Below are 21,555 nucleotides of genomic sequence, written 5' to 3'. Positions count from 1 at the left end.
AGAACCACACAAATTTGATAGAAGTATGTTTTACAAACATTTAAAACTGTAATATTGCTAGAACAATAGTCATTGCTCTACCATATAGAAGACTCTTATCATGTTCAATCTATGTTTGTGTAGCATGTTGCATTGGTAGGTTACGACTGCTGCAGGTTTTTCTTTAGTTTTTATAGGGATACGGGGGACAGTTAAATTAAAGAAAATGTGGCCTAAATTAATAATGAAAGAAGGTACATTGGAATCTTATTTAAAGCAAAATTGTAATGATTAATGTTGCATTTAAAGGGACAGTCAAAATCAGAATGTTTGTTGTTTTAAAAGATAAATAATCCCTTAATTACCCATTCCTTAGTTTTGCTACGCCACAACCTGCAGATTCGCGGCCAATCAACCGCCAGCAGGAGGGTCAATCAACCCAATCGTTCTCAATGTCTGGCGATGTCTGTCAGAGCAGGCAGACAGGGTTATGGAGCAGCAGTCTTTAGACCGCTGCTTCATAACTGCTGTTTCTGGCGAGTCTGCAGGCTTGCCAGAAACACGGGCCCTCAAGCTCCATTCGGAGCTTGATAGATAGGCCCCCAAGAGAAGAAAGCAAAATTGGTGATAAATTGGTGATAAAAAGTGAAAGTTGTTTAAAATCACATGCCCTATTTGAATCATGAAAGTTTTTTTGGACTTGACTCTCCCTTTAAAATGTCACATTTCACATAGCAACATTATCTGTATATAAACCTGAGGAATAATGTTCTACACTGCACAGTAAGGAAGATAGCAGAAGGTTGTAACATTGGTTTCACTTCAGGTTTACAGGGGAGTTGACTATTCTAAAATTAATTGTTAAAATTAAGATTAAAAATAGAGAGTTCCTGACATCTAAAAAGAGTTGATATTATAAACTGAAAAGCTAAGAAGCCAAAACATTCACTAACAATGTCCATTTTGTAATACTACACTGTATTTCTGATTTTTTTCTTTGTGTCTCTTTCTTTTTCTCTCTCTCTTTCTCTCTCTTTCTTCATTTTAAATAATTATACAGCTACTACTTTATTTTCCTTTTAATTGGTGCAGTGATAGAGTCACAATATGACTTACAATTGTACCTAGTGCTATAGAATTTTGCGGTGCTATGCAAATAAATGATAACATTAAAGGGACAGTATACTGTAAAATTGTTTTTCCCTTAATGTGTTTATAATTACTTTTTTTACCAACTGCAGAGTAAAAAATGTATGAAAATTAGCCTTTTAAGGTTTATTTGTGTATATTAAAGTTCTGATTTTGTGTTTTGAAGCTACAACCTAATAAAATGGGTTGAGCTTGTAGGTATAATCAGATCTCATTACTTTATCACATTGTGTACATATACCTGCTTCTTTATCTTATATCTGTCCATAAAACAATCACCAGTACTTGGAGAGAACAATGGGATATAAACATTTTATCACCTTATCTCTACTATATCCCACTGGGAGTATAATTTCTTCTGCTGCCTGTGTTTACAAAGATTATCTGTAGCTTGGACCTGCGGCCACAAACTTTCAGGTGGGGATACCACACGCTAAATCAACTATTTCATATGCCAATATAAGGGTAAAGGAGCTACTTGTAAACAATTAAATTCACTCCAGCAGGTAAAGTGGATTATTGGAAACAAATTAAAGAAGAGAAAAATTTTGAGTAAACTGTCCCTTTAATAATAACAACAATAATAATACCCCTGCAATTCAATTGCTGTCTCAAAACAAAGGCCAGCCCGAGGCTAAACACTTTCCTATTGCTTTATATGTCTTTCACACATCTTACCAATTTGACCAGTCATTAAATCATCCCTTTTTCTACATTCTATACATTGTGGAAATTGCATATACATTTGAGTCTTGATGGATAAACCAAGTCCACATACTGATTTTTGATTCTCGATATAAATACTTTTTTAAATCCCTGAATGGGAAGTGTCTGCAGATTCTGACCAGGTGGTTGAAGGCCTTGCAGGTAGGTTAACAAACTTTGGACAGATGCCAGTATGACTTAAAAGTTCTACAAACTTATTCTTAAATTTAGCACCAACAAAGGCATAAAGAACAGGATTGAGACAGCAATGAAAATAACACAGGCCAAGAGTAACTGACATTGCAATATCAAGGTTTTTTTCTTGTGCACAGCTAGACACAAAGATTTGCAGCATGATCAAGGCATTAATCAAAACGGCAATGTTATATGGAGCCCAGCATAAGAAGAAAGCAACTACCACAGCTATGATAACTCGTAGTGCTCTGTGCTTCTTAAAGCCTTGAGATCTGACCAACGTAAGAATTATATGAGTGTAGCAGTACAACATGCCACAGAGTGGTAACAAGAATCCCAACACATTATAAAGTAATATCATGGTAATTCTCCAATGTTGAGAGCTAGAAATTGGAAAGTTAAGCTGGCACTCTGTCACATTAGTACGATATTCATGCAAAACTTGGGAAAACATGATGTCAGGAATACTTAAGATAATACACAATCCCCAAACCAGCAGACAGCTCCAGTGCACCATATGTGATCTGTGTTTTTTATATATCTGGACAGCATAGACAATAGACATGTAGCGATCAATGCTGATGCACATTAGCAGGAAAATGCCAGCATAGAAATTAATTTTGAAGACTGAGGCCATCATTTTACATAGGACTTCTCCAAACAGCCAACCAGACACCGCCTGCACTGCCCAGAAAGGCAAGGTCATAACCAATAGTATGTCAGCCACAGCTAGGTGCATGATGAAGATTTCAGTGCTCTGAAGTCTCTGTCTATTCTTCAGGAGAACAACAACTACCAACACATTTCCCAGCATTCCCAATATGAATAAAGGACTGTAAAATGCTGGCAGAAAACGTCCATCAAATGTCTTGGCCTGTTGCTGGTTACATGACAGATGAGCAGAACTATCGGAATAGCCAAACTCCAAACTGCTGTTTTCAAGTGGCTCGTAGTCAGAAAAATAAAATATCTGGAAAAAAAGAATAAAATTAATGAATAAATAAAGTAAGATTGCAAATTAGGAATCATAGTAGTAAGACATTTATGTCTGTTGGTATTACATAGCTCATTATTGAGGTTATTTTAGAAAAGTTAGATGTTAGTAACAAGCAGGGCCACCATCAGGGGTAAACATGGGAACTTATCACGAGGCCTCTGTGGGCCAGGGGTACCGGCCAGCACATCTATTTTTAAAAAGTGCACCAAATTTTGGGACACTTTGACACTCACGTAATTCAACTTCGTATTCTAAAATATTTAGGCATTCAACAAGCGTACGATCACTGAACAAAAGGTTTGTTGTATGTGTTTGTGCAATAAAGCAACTTTTTTAAATGTGACTTTAGTGGGGATCTACTTTAATGACAAGTCTCTATCTTATTTAGGGTTGCAAGGTGTCCAATATGTAACTGGGAGGGGGCGGGTGGCGGCACAGTAGCGGGTGAAGCCACCTCCCTGAAATTTGTTTTTGCAGATTGGGATGTCTGCTATTGAGTGTGGGAAATGTCAATAGGAGGAATAAAATGAGATTTGAGAGGATTACTGTGCACTAAGTCAGTGAGAGACAGGCCTGGCACATCAGTTTGTACACTGTGTGTTTTTAGTCAGACTGTGGGTCACTTACATTTGCAGAAGGTAGGTCTTTCCTAGTAAAGGCATTATATAACAGATCTATGGTCATCCTTTCCAAATGACTTTTCTTCATCTACCTATTTTGACAGATCATTAATGTACAATTTTGAATTCACAGTATTGTTATTTGCATATTTACAAATATGATTATTTTAAGAGTGATATCTTAATTTCTGCTAATTTTTATCATGCATGTTACTGATGAATTATCATAAGGCAAGGTGCAAAAATTTTACTTCCTGTGGGTGTCTGTGTGAATGTGTGTTTGGGTTTGCCTGTGTGTGTCTCCATTGTCTTTTCTTTTCTAAGACAGTTTGACCGCTTTGCTGATTAGTCACATCTTTGTACAGACTTTGGGCTAGATTACAAGTGGAGTGCTATTTATCACTCCCGCTTACGCTTTGACTCCGTTAGAAAAGAAAGATTTTTGTGCGCATCCGGATAGTCAACATATTACACGTTGAAAATAAAAGGTTTTCACACAAGCGTTAACGCAATGTCTGCAAAAAGCCGAAATTTGAATATCTCAACTGCATTAACGTATTCCACCATCAATTTTAATGGAACCCAAAAAGTGGAGAAAAAAAACCTAACACCCTACTTGAATTGCAAACCTGCTTGCATTTTCTCAACTGTGCTAAACTGACATGAAAATAAGAATATTTCACATTCCAATGTTCTTCACATAGCAGAATATATTCTATTTATTCTTAAATGCATATTTCTACATATATCTGATGGTATTTTGATACAAAATATATCTATAACTACATATATAGATGAATACATATAGGTATAGATATATACACATATATATATATATATATATATATATATATATATATATATATATATATAGGTATAGGAATGAACTATTTATAAATACATAGAACATATTCCCGCTATGTGCAGAACATTGGAATGTGAAATATTTACAGTAAATACACAGTTTAACACTTTATTAAAAATGAATATTTCTACAAAATTTTGGTTAGATGGCATTTGGTTCCAACTACTTTACATAAGATATACAATTCTCACCCTGGAGACTATGCAGCCACACTGGTACGCCCCTGCATGTCTGGTGGTCCTGCCCCAAAATACAACCTCTATGGAGGAAGCTATATACTACTTTCAACACTCTCAATATTAGACCCCCTTATCTCCTGGAGGTCACTCTTCTTCATATGCAAATACCAAACTTAATTGACCCTACAGAAGCACTAACGATTTACCTTTTCATGGCAATGAAGCTAGCCATAGCCAGGTCCTGGAAAAATAAAAAACCTCCATCTTTCACACAAGTACTGCCCATTGTACAGCATATTAGATTAATGGAACAATACCCCCACAAGGTCTTAAACAAAGTTGATTTCCATTTAGAAACATGGGCCCCATGGCTCACAATTTTCCCAGACTAGACCTCACACTACAAAACCCTTTTGCTTAAACACCCCCTCTCTCTACTCCTTTTCCCCCTCTACCCTCCCCTCTACCTCTGGGCCGACATCACTAATCCCGAAACATACATATCTCTAATAAATATTCCAGATAATTCATGGAGGGCTACTCGTGTTAGTCCTCCACATTTAACAGATATAACTGTCTGTTCTAAGTGTACGATTACCATATACTTTTATACAGAAAATGAGACACCCCATCCATTTATGAGAATCCTACTTTCAAGTCTTTATCTATATGTAACGTAGTGTGTATGACAAGTCAAGGGTTGCAATCCTTGCAGCGATGCTCTCAGTTTCAACTATTACATTATTTGCCTATATTCCTTCATGTCACATTGCACACATGTTTTTATGGTTCTATATTGTTATATTTTTGATTGTCTCAATAAAAATTTAAAAAAAATAATAAAAAAAAACATAATTTATGCTTACCTGATAAATTCCTTTCTCCTGTAGTGTGGTCAGTCCACGGGTCATCATTACTTCTGGGATATTAACTCCTCCCCAACAGGAAGTGCAAGAGGATCACCCAAGCAGAGCTGCTATATAGCTCCTCCCCTCTACGTCACACCCAGTCATTCGACCGAGAACCAACGAGAAAGGAGAAGCTAAAGGGTGCAGTGGTGACTGGAGTATAATTTAAAAATTTAGACCTGCCATAAAAAACAGGGCGGGCCGTGGACTGACCACACTACAGAAGAAAGGAATTTATCAGGTAAGCATAAATTATGTTTTCTCCTGTTAAGTGTGATCAGTCCACGGGTCATCATTACTTCTGGGATACCAATACCAAAGCTAAAGTACACGGATGACGGGAGGGACAGGCAGGATCTTTATACGGAAGGAACCACTGCCTGAAGAACCTTTCTCCCAAAAACAGCCTCCGATGAAGCAAAAGTGTCAAATTTGTAAAATTTGGAAAAAGTATGAAGAGAAGACCAAGTTGCAGCCTTGCAAATCTGTTCAACAGAGGCCTCATTCTTAAAGGCCCAAGTGGAAGCCACAGCTCTAGTAGAATGAGCTGTAATTCTTTCAGGAGGCTGCTGTCCAGCAGTCTCATAAGCTAAACGTATTATGCTACGAAGCCAAAAAGAGAGAGAGGTAGCAGAAGCTTTTTGACCTCTCCTCTGTCCAGAATAAACGACAAACAGGGAAGAAGTTTGTCGAAAATCTTTAGTTGCCTGTAAATAAAATTTCAGGGCACGGACTACATCTAGATTGTGTAGAAGTCGTTCCTTCTTTGAAGAAGGATTAGGACACAATGATGGAACAACAATCTCTTGATTGATATTCCTGTTAGTGACCACCTTAGGTAAGAACCCAGGTTTAGTACGCAGAACTACCTTGTCTGAATGAAAAATCAGATAAGGAGAATCACAATGTAAGGCCGATAACTCAGAGACTCTTCGAGCCGAGGAAATAGCCATTAAAAACAGAACTTTCCAAGATAACAATTTGATATCAATGGAATGAAGGGGTTCAAACGGAACACCCTGTAAAACGTTAAGAACTAAGTTTAAGCTCCATGGTGGAGCAACAGTTTTAAACACAGGCTTAATCCTGGCCAAAGCCTGACAAAAAGCCTGAACGTCTGGAACTTCTGACAGACGTTTGTGTAAAAGAATGGACAGAGCTGAAATCTGTCCCTTTAAGGAACTAGCGGATAAACCCTTTTCTAAACCTTCTTGTAGAAAAGACAATATCCTAGGAATCCTAACCTTACTCCATGAGTAACTCTTGGATTCGCACCAATGTAAGTATTTACGCCATATTTTATGGTAAATCTTTCTGGTAACAGGCTTCCTAGCCTGTATTAAGGTATCAATTACTGACTCGGAAAATCCACGTTTTGATAAAATCAAGCGTTCAATTTCCAAGCAGTCAGCTTCAGAGAAATTAGATTTTGATGTTTGAAGGGACCCAGGATCAGAAGGTCCTGTCTCAGAGGCAGAGACCAAGGTGGACAGGATGACATGTCCACTAGATCTGCATACCAGGTCCTGCGTGGCCACGCAGGTGCTATTAGAATCACCGATGCTCTCTCCTGTTTGATCCTGGCAATCAATCGAGGAAGCATCGGAAAGGGTGGAAACACATAAGCCATCCCGAAGGTCCAAGGTGCTGTCAAAGCATCTACCAGGACCGCTCCCGGATCCCTGGATCTGGACCCGTAACACGGAAGCTTGGCGTTCTGTCGAGACGCCATGAGATCTATCTCTGGTTTGCCCCAACGTCAAAGTATTTGGGCAAAGACCTCCGGATGAAGTTCCCACTCCCCCGGATGGAAAGTCTGACGACTTAGGAAATCCACCTCCCAGTTCTCCACTCCCGGGATGTGGATTGCTGACAGGTGGCAAGAGTGAGACTCTGCCCAGCGAATTATCTTTGATACTTCCATCATCGCTAGGGAGCTTCTTGTCCCTCCTTGATGGTTGATGTAAGCTACAGTCGTGATATTGTCCGACTGAAACCTGATGAACCCCCGAGTTGTTAACTGGGGCCAAGCCAGAAGGGCATTGAGAACTGCTCTCAATTCCAGAATGTTTATTGGAAGGAGACTCTCCTCCTGAGTCCATGATCCCTGAGCCTTCAGAGAATTCCAGACAGCGCCCCAACCTAGTAGGCTGGCGTCTGTTGTTACAATTGTCCAATCTGGCCTGCTGAATGGCATCCCCCTGGACAGATGTGGCCGAGAAAGCCACCATAGAAGAGAATTTCTTGTCTCTTGATCCAGATTCAGAGTAGGGGACAAATCTGAGTAATCCCCATTCCACTGACTTAGCATGCACAATTGCAGCGGTCTGAGATGCAGGCGTGCAAAGGGTACTATGTCCATTGCCGCTACCATTAAGCCGATTACCTCCATGCATTGAGCCACTGACGGGTGTTGAATGGAATGAAGGACACGGCAAGCATTTTGAAGCTTTGTTAACCTGTCTTCTGTCAGGTAGATCTTCATTTCTACAGAATCTATAAGAGTCCCCAAGAAGGGAACTCTTGTGAGTGGAAAGAGAGAACTCTTCTTTTCGTTCACCTTCCACCCATGCGACCTTAGAAATGCCAGTACTAACTCTGTATGAGACTTGGCAGTTTGAAAGCTTGAAGCTTGTATCAGAATGTCGTCTAGGTACGGAGCTACCGAAATTCCTCGCGGTCTTAGTACCGCCAGAAGAGCGCCCAGAACCTTTGTGAAGATTCTTGGAGCCGTAGCCAATCCGAATGGAAGAGCTACAAACTGGTAATGCCTGTCTAGGAAGGCAAACCTTAGATACCGGTAATGATCTTTGTGAATCGGTATGTGAAGGTAAGCGTCCTTTAAATCCACTGTGGTCATGTACTGACCCTCTTGGATCATGGGTAGGATTGTCTGAATAGTTTCCATTTTGAACGATGGAACTCTTAGGAATTTGTTTAGGATCTTTAAATCCAAGATTGGTCTGAAGGTTCCCTCTTTCTTGGGAACCACAAACAGATTTGAGTAAAACCCCTGTCCGTGTTCCGACCGCGGAACCGGGTGGATCACTCCCATTAGTAAGAGATCTTGTACACAGCATAGGAACGCCTCTTTCTTTATTTGGTCTGTTGACAACCTTGAAAGATGAAATCTCCCTTTTGGGGGAGAGGTCTTGAAGTCCAGAAGATATCCCTGAGATATGATCTCTAAAGCCCAGGGATCCTGGACATCTCTTGGCCAAGCCTGGGCGAAGAGAGAAAGTCTGCCCCCCACTAGATCCGTTCCCGGATCGAGGGCCCTCGATTCATGCTGTCTTAGGGGCAGCAGCAGGTTTTCTGGCCTGCTTGCCCTTGTTCCAGGACTGGTTAGGTCTCCAGCCTTGTCTGTAGCGAGCAACAGCTCCTTCCTGTTTTGGAGCAGAGGAAGTTGATGCTGCTCCTGCCTTGAAATTACGAAAGGTACGAAAATTAGACTGTCTAGCCCTAGGTTTGGCTCTGTCTTGAGGCAGGGCATGGCCTTTACCTCCTGTAATGTCAGCGATAATTTCTTTCAAACCGGGCCCGAATAAGGTCTGCCCTTTGAAAGGTATGTTAAGTAATTTAGATTTAGAAGTAACATCAGCTGACCAGGATTTCAGCCACAGTGCTCTGTGTGCCTGAATGGCGAATCCGGAATTCTTAGCCGTAAGTTTAGTTAAATGTACTACGGCATCTGAAACAAATGAATTAGCTAGCTTAAGTGTTTTAAGCTTATTTGAAATCTCATCTATAGTTATTGAGTCAAGAGTTTCTTCCAGAGACTCGGACCAAAAAGCGGCCGCAGCCATGACAGACGCAATACATGCAAGGGGTTGTAATATAAAACCTTGTTGAGCAAACATTTTCTTAAGGTAACCCTCTAATTTTTTATCCATTGGATCTGAAAAGGCACAGCTATCCTCCACCGGGATAGTGGTATGCTTAGCCAGAGTAGAAACCGCTCCCTCCACCTTAGGGACCGTCTGCCATAAGTCCCGTGTGGTGGCGTCTATTGGAAACATTTTTCTAAATACAGGAGGGGGGGAAAAGGGTACACCGGGCCTATCCCACTCCTTAGTAATAATCTCTGTAAGCCTCTTAGGTATAGGAAATACGTCAGTACTCGTCGGTACCGCATAGTATCTATCCAGCCTACATAATTTCTCTGGGATTGCAACGGTGTTACAATCATTCAGAGCCGCTAATACCTCCCCTAGCAGTACACGGAGGTTTTCTAGCTTAAACTTAAAGTTTGAAATGTCTGAATCCACTCTATTGGGATCAGCTCCGTCACCTGCAGATTGAAGTTCTCCGTCCTCATGTTCTGCAAATTGTGACGCAGTATCTGACATGGCCCTATTATTATCAGCGCACTCTGTTCTCACCCCAGAGTGATCTCGCTTACCTCTAAGTTCTGGTAGTTTAGACAAAACTTCAGTCATAACATTAGCCATGTCCTGTAATGTGATCTGTAATGGCCGCCCTGAAGTACCCGGCGTTACAATATCACGCACCTCCCGAGCGGGAGATGCAGGTACTGACATGTGAGGCAAGTTAGTCGGCATAACTTTCCCCTCGTTGTTTGGTGAATGATGTTCAATTTGTACAGATTGACATTTATTTAAAGTAGCATCAATGCAATTAGTACATAAATTTCTATTGGGCTCCACCTTGGCTTTAGCACATATAGCACAGAGATATTCCTCTGAGTCAGACATGTTTAACACACTAGCAATTAAACTAGCAAACTTGGAAATACTTTTCAACTCAATTTACAAGTAATATGAAAAACGTACTGTGCCTTTAAGAAGCACAGAAAGAAATTATGACAGTTGAGTAACAATGAACCGGAGAAACTATAAAATCAAATTTTTTCCGGTAAAAAATACAATTTAGCAAAGGATTGCCCCCATTAGCAATGGATAACTAACCCTTAAACAGCAGAAAAAAAGTACAGAAAATAAACCTTTTTTATCACAGTCAAAGCACAATCTCACAGGTCTGCTGTGAGTGATTACCTCCCTCAAAGTAATTTTTGAAGACCCTTGAGCTATGTAGAGACGATCCGGATCATGCAGGGAAGAAAACAGACTTGTGACTGAATTTCTGATGCGTAGTAAAAGCGCCAAAATAGGCCCCTCCCCCTCACACACAACAGTGAGGGAGATCAGTAAACTGTCTTAAATTAAATAAAACGACAGCCAAGTGAAAAAAAAACAGTGCCCAAAACAATTTTTCTCCCAGTACCTCAGATAAATAAACGATTTAACATGCCAGCAAAACGTTTAACATCAAATAAAATGAAGTGTCATTAGAAAGCCTGCTGCTAGTCGTTCCCACTGCAAGTTAGGCTAAAAGTTTTATGCATACAGTATTATCCCAGTGAAGTGCCATTCCCCAGAATACTGAAGTGTAAATATACATACATGACAGCCTGATACCAGTTGCTACTACTGCATTTAAGGCTGAACTTACATTATATCGGTATTGGCAGTATTTTCTCAGTCAATTCCATTCCTCAGAAAATAATATACTGCTACATACCTCTTTGCAGGTGAACCTGCCCGCTGTCCCCTGATCTGAAGTTTACCTCACTCCTCAGATGGCCGAGAACAGCAAAATGATCTTAACTACGCCGGCTAAAATCATACAAAAACTCAGGTAGATTCTTCTTCAAATTCTACCTGAGAAGGAACAACACACTCCGGTGCTGTTATAAAATAACAAACTTTTGATTGAAGGTATAAAAACTAAGTATAATCACCACAGTCCTCTCACACATCCTATCTATTAGTTGGGTGCAAGAGAATGACTGGGTGTGACGTAGAGGGGAGGAGCTATATAGCAGCTCTGCTTGGGTGATCCTCTTGCACTTCCTGTTGGGGAGGAGTTAATATCCCAGAAGTAATGATGACCCGTGGACTGACCACACTTAACAGGAGAAAAATGAACATTGCATAAATATGCTTTTTCATGTGTTCATCTACTTGGCTGCAAATGGCTTCAATGCACTTATATTTGTCTATATATGTATATGTATATATTTATATGTTTCCACTGGATTTAATGCAATTTTTCTGCACAAATAACAAGCTATAACCTAGATTACAAGTTGTGCGGTACAGCTATACCGCTGAAAAATTGGCTTTTGCGAGCGGAATATTCAGCTCACCCGTATTACAAGTCGCAACGGTACGGCTATACCGCTAGCGTTTTAGCCTTTACTGCAACGATCCATTCCGCACTCAAAAAATTGCTTTTGAGTGTGGAATATTCAGCTCACCTGTATTACAGGTTGTACGGTCCGGCTAGCATTACAGTTTATACCATAACGATCCATTCCGCAATAAAAAAACAGTAGTTATGGATTTTGCGAAACAAAAATGTTTCACAAAACTCATAACAAAAATGTTACAAAGTACACTAACACCTATAAACTACCTATTAACCCCTAAACCACCACTCCCATGCATCGCAAATACTGTAATAAACCTGTTAACCCTAATCTGCTGCCCACCCACATCGCCAACACTAAATAAACCTATTAACCCCTAATCCATCGCCCACTCACATAAATAAACCTATAAGCCCCTAATCTGCCGTCCCCCGCATCGCCAACACTAAATTAAAGTATTAACCCCTAATCCGCCGCCCCCACATTGCCAACACTAAATAAAACTATTAACCCATAAACCGCTACCCCCCACATAAACACCTAAATAAAACTAAAAACCCCTAGTGTGCCACCCCCGCATCACAAATACTAACCTAAACCTATTAAACCCTAATCCACCGCCCCCCGCATCGCAAATATTAAACTAAACCTATTAACCCCTAAACCGTCAAACACCCACATCACAAATACTAAACTAAACCTATATTAACCCCTAAACCACCAAACACCAACATTGCAAATAATAAACCTATTAACCCCTAATCGGCCAAACACTGAAAACCGCGAAAAACTAAATTTAACTATTAAACTCTACACCTAACAGCCCCCTAACTTTAAATTAACGTTACAATATAACTTACCTGTGAAATAAAAAAAAAACTAAGCTTAAACTATAAATAAACCTAACAATACTATTTAAAAAAATAAAAGATACTAAAAATAAAAAACCTAAATTACAAAATTAAAAATTCCTAACACTACGAAAAAAACAACAACCTTATATTACAAAAAATAATAGTCTAAAATAATGAAAAATAAAAAAAATCTAAGATTACAAAAAATAATAAAGGAAATTATCAAAAATAAAAAAATGAAACCTATATAAAACAAAAAAGCCCCAAGGCAGAACACTGTGTGATCTGCGTTCTTATTGCAGGAACTGATGGGTCCCTGCAGAAAGAACGGCAGTGGCTGTTAAAATTATTTTTTTGCCTGCACTTTTAATTTCTGCCTGCAGGTGTCACTGTTCAGTTCTATCTCAATGTTCAATTTCCTCTCCCTGAACTTCAGTGTGGTACAGGGAAACAGCTCATTGCAGAAAAGGTAAGTCAGGGCTTAACAAATGTATTCTAGGAGTAAAGGAGCCAACCAAAATACTTAGCAGACAGATATTTTTTTTCCTTTAATAAATGTGTGTGTGTGTATAGTGTGTATATGTTGTGTATGTGTTGTGTGTGGGTGTGTATATGCGGTGTGTGTGTATATGTGGTGCGTGTGTATATGTTGTGTGTGTGTATATGTTGTGAGTGTGTATGTGTATATATATATATATATATATATATATATATATATACAGTATATGGTGTGTGTATATATGGTGTGTGTTTGTGTATATATGGTGTGTGTATATGGTGCGTGTGTGTATATATGGTGTGTGTATATGGTGCGTGTGTGTATATATGGTGTGTGTGTGTATATATATATATATATATATATATATATATATGGTGTGTGTGTATATGTATATATGTATATGTATATGGTGTGTGTGTATGTGTGTGTGTATGTATGTATATATATATATCGTGTGTGTAGAGATTACGGAAGCTGAAACTTTACCAAATAAGATTGGATATGCACAGTATTGGAAAAATGGGGTTGCGGACCCTTACCAAGAATATCCCTTTAACTCATTTGGGGAAAGCATCAGCCTTTGTGATGTATAACATAATTTTTTTTTAAAATGGGTGTGTATTATATTTGATTTTTAAGTGTTTTTTGTGTGTTTTTTTTAAGATCTCTTTACTGGAATCAACACTGAGGTTGTAATAAATATATAAATAATATACAGTATGTGTTTGTATGTGTATATTTGTATATGTATATATATATATATATATATATATACACACACTAATTTCTAAGTGCCATCCTTTAGGAATTATACATTATACATCAGCAATATAAGCATGGAGCTGCAGCCCCTCCAAAATAAGCATATAGACCCCAGCAGTACAGTAGAGCAGGTTCCTAGCCAGACTGACACTGTGGGAACGTACAGCAGACATCAGCGAGGCTGTACATGAACCTGTCCTCATGCACACCGAGTAAGGGTACCAAACACAGCAACACCGACTCCTTAGAGACACTGCAGAACATTTTTCACTAAAAAATTATCATCTTAGACAATAGAAAAAAAAGTTCTGCCTCTGGGCAAAAAAGCCACCCCAAAATAAAAACACCCCCTAATCTAACACTAAACTACCAATAGCCCTTAAAAGGGCCTTTTGTAGGGTACAATTCAATTAAATGAAACAATGATAGATAAAAAAATTATAGGAAACAAGAAAAATATTTAACAAACACATACCGGAGGAATTGAGGGTCCTATTCCCCTGAGAGTCTAGAAGAAAGAGAGAGAGAAAAAGGAGGTCAAGACTACAGAAATGAGAAATATACAGAGTCAGATGAGGGCAATTATTAGGTAAGTGGAATTCATTTGTTACTAAGTTGGGCAGTAGGCTTCCTGAACAAGAAATGTCTTCAGGGATTGTTTAAAAGAAAGCAGATTATGGAAAAGTCTGACAGCATGAGGGTAAGCGTTCCAGAGGGTAGGTACTGCATGAGAGAAGTCCTGCGGTCTAGCATGGGAAGAGGTGATAATAGAAGATGCAAGGACCAGGTCATTGTTGGATATTAGTGGTGGGCTGGAGTATATTTTTTGATTAGTGAGGATAGGTAGTGGTAAGGGCTTTGTATATGTAAAATATTAAATACTAGTAACCAGATGAAGGAGGTGTATAACAAAAAAACAAAACAAAAGAAAAAAACAGGTAAAATGTCAAGAACACTGAATTCACTTTTATTCCAGTATCTTAAGTGATTTAGGGCTCAATTTATCAAGGGCTTTATCTGCCTACAACTGCAGGTTCTCACAAGAGAACCTGCAGGCCATATTTATCAAGCAGAGGTCATCAGACCGCTGCTTCCTAGATTCTTCTCCACATCTTAGGTGGAAAATTTCAATCTCCCTGGTCTTGTCCGACTGGGGAGATTGACAGCTCCTGCCCGAGTGTGATTGGCTGTGCGCGGGCAAGGGGCGGGATTGCACGCAAGTGCAAAAAACAAAATTAATGCTTAACTGATACATTTCGTTCTTTCGGGATATGGTGAGTCTACGGATTGAGTAATTACTGTTGGGAATATCACTCCTGACCAACAGGAGGAGGCAAAGAGCACCACAGTTAAACTTCTAAGTATCACTCCCTTACCTACAACCCCCAGTCATTCAAATAAATAAATTTATCAGGTAAGCATACATTTTGTTTTTCTTTCCTAAGATATGGTGAGTCCATGGCTTGAGTAATTACTGTTGGGAACCAATACCTAAGCTAGAGGACACGGATAAATAGGGAGGGACAAGACAGGCAGTCCTAAACAGAAGGCACCACTGCTTGAAGAACCTGTCTCAGCCGAGGCAAAAATATCAAATTTGGAAAATTTGGAAAAAGTATGTAGAGAAGACCAAGTTGCAGCCTTGCAACTTTGTTCCACAGAAGCTTCATTTTTGAAAGCGCAAGAAGAGGTAACAGCTCTTGTGGAATGAGCCGTAATTCTCTCAGTAGGCTGCTGTCCAGCAGTCTCATAAGCCAAACGAATTATACTATACAACCAAAAAGAAAGAGTAGTAGCAGTAGCTTTCTGACCTTTACGTTTCCCAGAGAAACAGACAAAGAGGGCAGAGGACTGGCGAAAAATCTTAGTCGCCTGTAAGTAGAATTTAAGAGCACGTACAACATCCAAATTGTGTAACAAACGTTCTTTGGAAGAAGAAGAATTAGGACACAGAGAGGGAACAATAATTTCATGATTGATATTTCTATTAGAAACAACCTTAAGAAGGAAACCTAACTTAGTATGAAGAACCACCTTATCGGCGTGAAACATAAGATAAGGGGAATCACACTGCAGAGCTGAGAGTTTTGAGACTCTTCGAGCAGAAGAGAAAGCAACAAAAAACAAAACCTTTCAATATAACATCTTAATGTCTATGGAATGCCATGGCTCAAATGGAGCAAGCTGTAAAACTTTAAGAAAAAGATTAAGGCTCCAAGGAGGAACAACAGACTTAAAGACAGGCCTGATTTTGGATGAAAAGTCTGTCTGTTCAGAAAATCCTCTTCCCAGTTGTCTACTCCTGGAATGTGGATGGCAGATAGACAGAAATTGTGGGTCTCTGCCCACTGAAGAATCCGAGTAACCTCCTTCATGGTTAGGGAACTCTGAGTTCCTCTCTGGTGATTGATGTAAGCCACAGAGGTTATGTTGTCCGACTGGAACCTGATAAACTGGACTGAGGACAACTGAGGCCAAACCAATAGAGCAGAGCATTATAAATCGCCCTCAACTCCAAGATGTTGATGGGAAGAGCAGACTCCTCCAGACTCCAAATGCCCTGGTAGAGAGTCCCTTGATGGCTGATCTAACTCTATTCACTGAGATAGATATGCATCGTCACCATTCCATTGTGTGAACATGCACAACTATAGAGCTCTCAAATGGAATCGAGCAAAAGGAATAATGTCCATGGAAGTCACCATCAGACCGATTACCTCCATACATTGAGCCCCTGAAGGATAAGCAGTAGCCTGAAGAGAGAGGCAAGAGGAAGTGATTTTGTTTTTCCTGACCTCTGTCAAAAAAATCTTCATAAATAGAGAATCTATTATGGTCCCTAAGAACACTACTCTTGTAGCAGGGGAAAGGGAGTTTTTTTCTAGATTCACATTCCATCCATGGGAACAAAGAAAATACAATATCTCTGTGTGAGATTTTGCTTGTTGAAAAGATTGCGCCTGAACCAATATGTCATCCAGGTAGCGTGCCACAGCAATTCCACGAAAACGGATCACTGCCAAAAATAAAACAGAACCTTTGAAAAAATTCTGGGAGCCGTGGCTAGACCAAATGGAAAGGTCATGACCTGAAAATGTTTGTCCAGAAAGGCAAATCTCTGGAATCTATGATGGTCCCTGTGAATAGGAACATGGAGATACACATCCTTTAGGTCTGTCACGCTCCTCGCTTTGACGGCTCTGTTGCTGCGTTGCTTAGCAACATCCTTTGCCTTTGAAGTTGTCTCACTCTGCTGACATGCTCCCTGAAGCCGTCCCATTCTGCTGACGTCAGCCCAGGTTCAAATTACGGCGTGTCCTTCACCTGATGCCTGTTTGTTTTTCCTTGCTGTGGCTTTGTGAGTACTCATTTGAATACTTTGCTGCCTGATATACTGTTAATGGACTTTGCTTGCTTGACTACGTCTCTGTTTAACCCTTTCAAACCTAAGGATACTTTGCTGCCTGATATACTGTTAACTAACTTTGCTTGCTTGACTACGTCTCTGTTTAACCCTTTCAACCCTGAGGATACTTTGCTGCCTGCTATACTGTTAACGAACTTTGCTTGCTTGACCACGTCTCTGTTTAAACCTTTCAAACCTGAGGATACTTTGCTACCTAATAAACTGTTAACGGACTTTGCTTGTCTGACCACGTCTCTGCTTAACCCTCTAAAATCTGAGTTTACCTTGTTGCTTGATATCTCGCTGCCAAATCATTGCCCGCCTGACTACATCTATTTCCTGACCCCCTAACTACAATCAAGCTTCCTGGTGGTATTCCCTGGAATCTGTGAGTACTTTCTCACCTTGTTTCATTCTTTTCCAGTGAGGCTGTCATGGGGTCAGGTCCTGGTTTATACTCAGTGTGCTAGTGTGTTTGTTAATAATCATTCTAGCATTTGGGTCTGATTCGGGACTTTACCTAACCCGACAAGGTCTTTTGTTGTCAAGAACTGACCCTCTTGTACTAAAGGAAGAATGGAGTGTACAGTCTAATTCTTGAAGGATGGAACTTTGAGAAACTTGTTTAGACACTTCAAGTCAAGAATGGGGCAGAAATTTCCCTCTTTTTTGGGAACCACAAATAGGTTGGAGTAGCACCCAAGACCCTGTTACTGCACTGGAACTGGAACTATCACTCCCAGGGAGGAAAGATGTTGTATACATTTCAAGAACATCTCTCTCTTTATCTGGTCTACAGATAATCTTGAGAGATGGAATCTGCCTCTGGGAGGAAATGTCTTGAAGTCCAATTTGTAACCCTGGGATACTATGTCCACAGTCCAGGGATCTGCGACATCTCATATCTAGGCTTGAGAGAACTAAGAAAGTCTGCCCCCACCTGATCCAATCCAGGATCGGGGGCAAACCCTTCATGCTGATTTGGAATGAGCTGTGGGTTTCTTTGATTGTTTCCCCTTGTTCCAAGACTGATTGGGTTTCCAAGAAGACTTGGATTGTTCCTGCTTGGAAGAAGAAGGGTAAGGCTTTCCTCTGAAATTACGAAAAGAACCAAAAATTACTCTGACGTCCTTTAGGCCTCTTCTTCTTAACTTGAGGTAGAAAAGACCCTTTTCCATCCGTAATATCAGAGATAATTTCTGCCAAACCGGGTCCAAACAAGGTTTTGCCCTTGTAAGGAATCGTCAGAAGCCTGACTTTAGAGGAAACGTCCACAGACCAGTATTTCAACCATAACACCCTGCGGGCTAGGACAGCGAAACTAGAAGTTTTAGCTCCTAGTCTAAGAACCTGTAAAATTGCATCTGTAATAAAGGAATTGGCCAATTTAAGAGCTTTAATCCTATCTTGAATTTCATCCAAGGAAGTCTCTACTTGAAGAGAATCAGACAAGATGTCGAACCAATAAGATGCCGCACTAGTCACGGTGGCAATACACACTGCAGGTTGCCATTGGAAACCTTCATAAACATAAATCTTTTTCAAATAAGCCTCTAGCTTCTTGTCCATCGGATCCTTAAAAGAGCAGCTATCCTCAATAGGAATAGTGGTTCTCTTAGCCAGAGTGGAAATGGCCCCTTCAACGTTGGGTACTTTATACAAGGGTCTTTAATTGAATCCTCGACAGGAAACATTTTCTTAAAAATGGGAGATGGGGAAAAAGACTCCCCTGGTTTCTCCCATTCCTGTGAGATAATCTCCCTAGTACGGTTTGGCATAGGAAAAAGCTCAGAAGTGGAAGGTTCATCAAAGAAACTATTAAGTTTACTAGATTTCTTAGGAGTGACAACGACAGGGGTATCAGAGTCATCTAAAGTAGCTAAAACCTCCTTTAACAATACACAAAGGTGTTCAAGCTTAAATCTGAAGGATACCACCTCAGGCTCAGAAGAAGGAATTATACTGTCCGAATCTAAGATTTCACCCTCAGAAAGTCCAGATGTATCTTCGTCATTAGACTTATGAGAAAGGTTAACTTGGGAAGCAGAACTGAGGACAGGCACCTTACTTTCTGAATTTCTAGATTTCCTCTTGCGTTTTCCCTGTAATCTGGGAATGGCAGCTAATGCCGCAGATACCGCTGAAGATACATGGGCAGCAATTTCTGCTTTTGAATAAACTCCACTAGGAGTTATAGAGGAACTACAGGGCACTGCATGTGATGCCATTGAGTCTTGGGACATAGCAGGAGAAATCTGAGGTATTATTTTAACAGCATCCCCCTGAGAGACATTAGGTTTAAACATTTTACCTTTATTTTGCAAGGTTTTCTTGACACATGAAGAACAAAATTGCATAGGAGCTGCAATTTATGCATCTAAACATAATAAGCATGAATTAATGAGAGCAGGCTCTTGCTCCATTTCAGACATGTTGTGAAAAAGTAAATAAACTTGTACAGATACGTTTCAAAGATTTTAATATTCAATTAAAATAAGCCAAGGAAAAAATACACTTTCAATTTTATCCCAATTTAGGATCGATCCGAAGCTAAAATTATGTGAGAAAAGTTAAGAAAAAAACATTTAATAAACATCAAATAAACTTCTAAAATACCTCTCAGGTAACCCCACACCTCAATTACTGAGGTGTCTTACCACTACCAATTAAGACCGGATCACCCAGAAATGGAGAAAAACAACTTTTTCCTCAGAAACGTTATGAAGTAAAGCCGGCCATGTGACCGCAACTGCCAAGCTCAAATTACTGCTGCGACACAGAGAGGCACTACTTCCTAGTACACTGAGTACCAGAAATAGCCATGTTTTCAAACCTGACAGTTTAAAATGCTGCATCTTTTTATTTTAAAACAAAAGGGAAATGAATATGCTGCTGAAATAGAAAATTCAGCCTTACTTTCAGTTTAAACTTGTATTGTTTTATCAAGTAAATATGTTTCAGAAAAGAAAGCCTAATAAAAACGTTTTACCCTTTCTTTTTAAAAGAGTTTAAATGTTAGTCTCACACATGCTACAGTGCCTGCTTCATGCCCCAGTGTAACCCATACAACAGGATTATCTATGTCCCAATAAAAAAGTAGTGTTTTTAATTTGTTATGTGCATGGTCTCCCCAACTGGAAGAAAAAGTTCTTACCTGCTCCACTGTCCGGCATGTAGACAGTTACAAGGTATGAGAGGACACAGTTCCTCACAGAGACCTTTGAAAAAGAAAGAACAGAGTATCCAACTAGGGCAGCAATTGTTAGGAAAATGTAGTAAGTACCTCTTTGCAAGTTCCTAGCTGCTTTAAAGCCACCACTATAATGCTTGTGGGGATATTACACTATCAGACCGAACTCGGCCAGTAGTCTTTTTATCCCGGCGTCGAGCCGGAATGATAGGGAATATCTCAGAGCAGAGAAAGTTTGCAAGATCAGGTAAGCGGCACTCACCACAGGCAGGATAGTCTTCGGCAGCAACAGGCAGGGAATCAGAGAAAAGCAGTTCAAAGGTAAACTACTAGAATGGTCCGGCAGGCAGGGTTTGGCAACGGTAAAGCAGTCCAGAGGTAAACCACTTGAATGGTCAGGCAGGCAGGGTTTACCAACAGAGGCAATCCAGAGCAATAGGGGTTAATCAAGCAGAGTAGTCAGACAGGCAGGGTTCAGCATTCAGCAATAGTATATCAATCCAGCAGTTTAGTGGTAAACAGGCAGAGTGGTCACGCAAGCAGAGTTCAGCAACAGTAAATCAATCCAGCAGTTTAGGGGTTAACAGGCAGAGTGGTCAGACAAGCAGAGTTCAGCAGCAGTAAATCAATCCAGCAGTTTAGGGGTTAACAGGCAGAGTGGTCAGACAAGCAGAGGTCAGCAACAATATAACAGTCCAGCATGCAGCAATAATAACACCCAGGAGAACACTAAGTAACACCTATACTTGGGCAGTGATAGGTAGCAAGTTAGTAACTTACATAGGCACAAGGTTTGCGCCACAGGATAGCCTGACTGGCTTTAGAACGGAGGAATAGTGCGGTGATGATGTCATCGCCTCTCGCAGAGAGGAGCCGACTCCCCCCTAGGCAACGAGCAGAACAGCAAGTGCCGCGTCCCTAGCAACAGCTAGAGCGGTGCGGCGTGACAACCACTACCCGACTGCAAGGAATGATGTAGAATATGGCTATACCCCAAAACTTGCTTGTAGATAAAATCAAATTTTTTCTTCAGACACCTAAACTTCACCTCCTCCATGCACTGAGGTAAAGAGAA

The 21,555-nt window shown here is 40.1% G+C and overlaps 1 protein-coding gene across 1 annotated transcript in view; it reads right to left on the bottom strand.

Annotated features, from left to right (window-relative positions):
* Window positions 1-1,406: 1,406 nt before the first annotated feature.
* Window positions 1,407-21,555, bottom strand: part of CXCR3 (C-X-C motif chemokine receptor 3) — a 40,801-nt gene continuing 20,652 nt past the window's right edge. Inside the window, exon 2 of the mRNA XM_053689973.1 lies at window positions 1,407-2,998. Coding sequence (XP_053545948.1) covers window positions 1,937-2,998 — 1,062 coding nt within the window. The 3' untranslated portion in view covers window positions 1,407-1,936. The remainder of the gene's footprint in view (window positions 2,999-21,555) is intronic.

This window comes from Bombina bombina, chromosome 8 (assembly GCF_027579735.1).
Source record: "Bombina bombina isolate aBomBom1 chromosome 8, aBomBom1.pri, whole genome shotgun sequence".
NCBI classification, from domain to species: Eukaryota; Metazoa; Chordata; class Amphibia; order Anura; family Bombinatoridae; genus Bombina; species Bombina bombina.
Note: the sequence above shows the minus strand (reverse complement) of the source record. Positions and strands in the feature narration are given on the sequence as shown.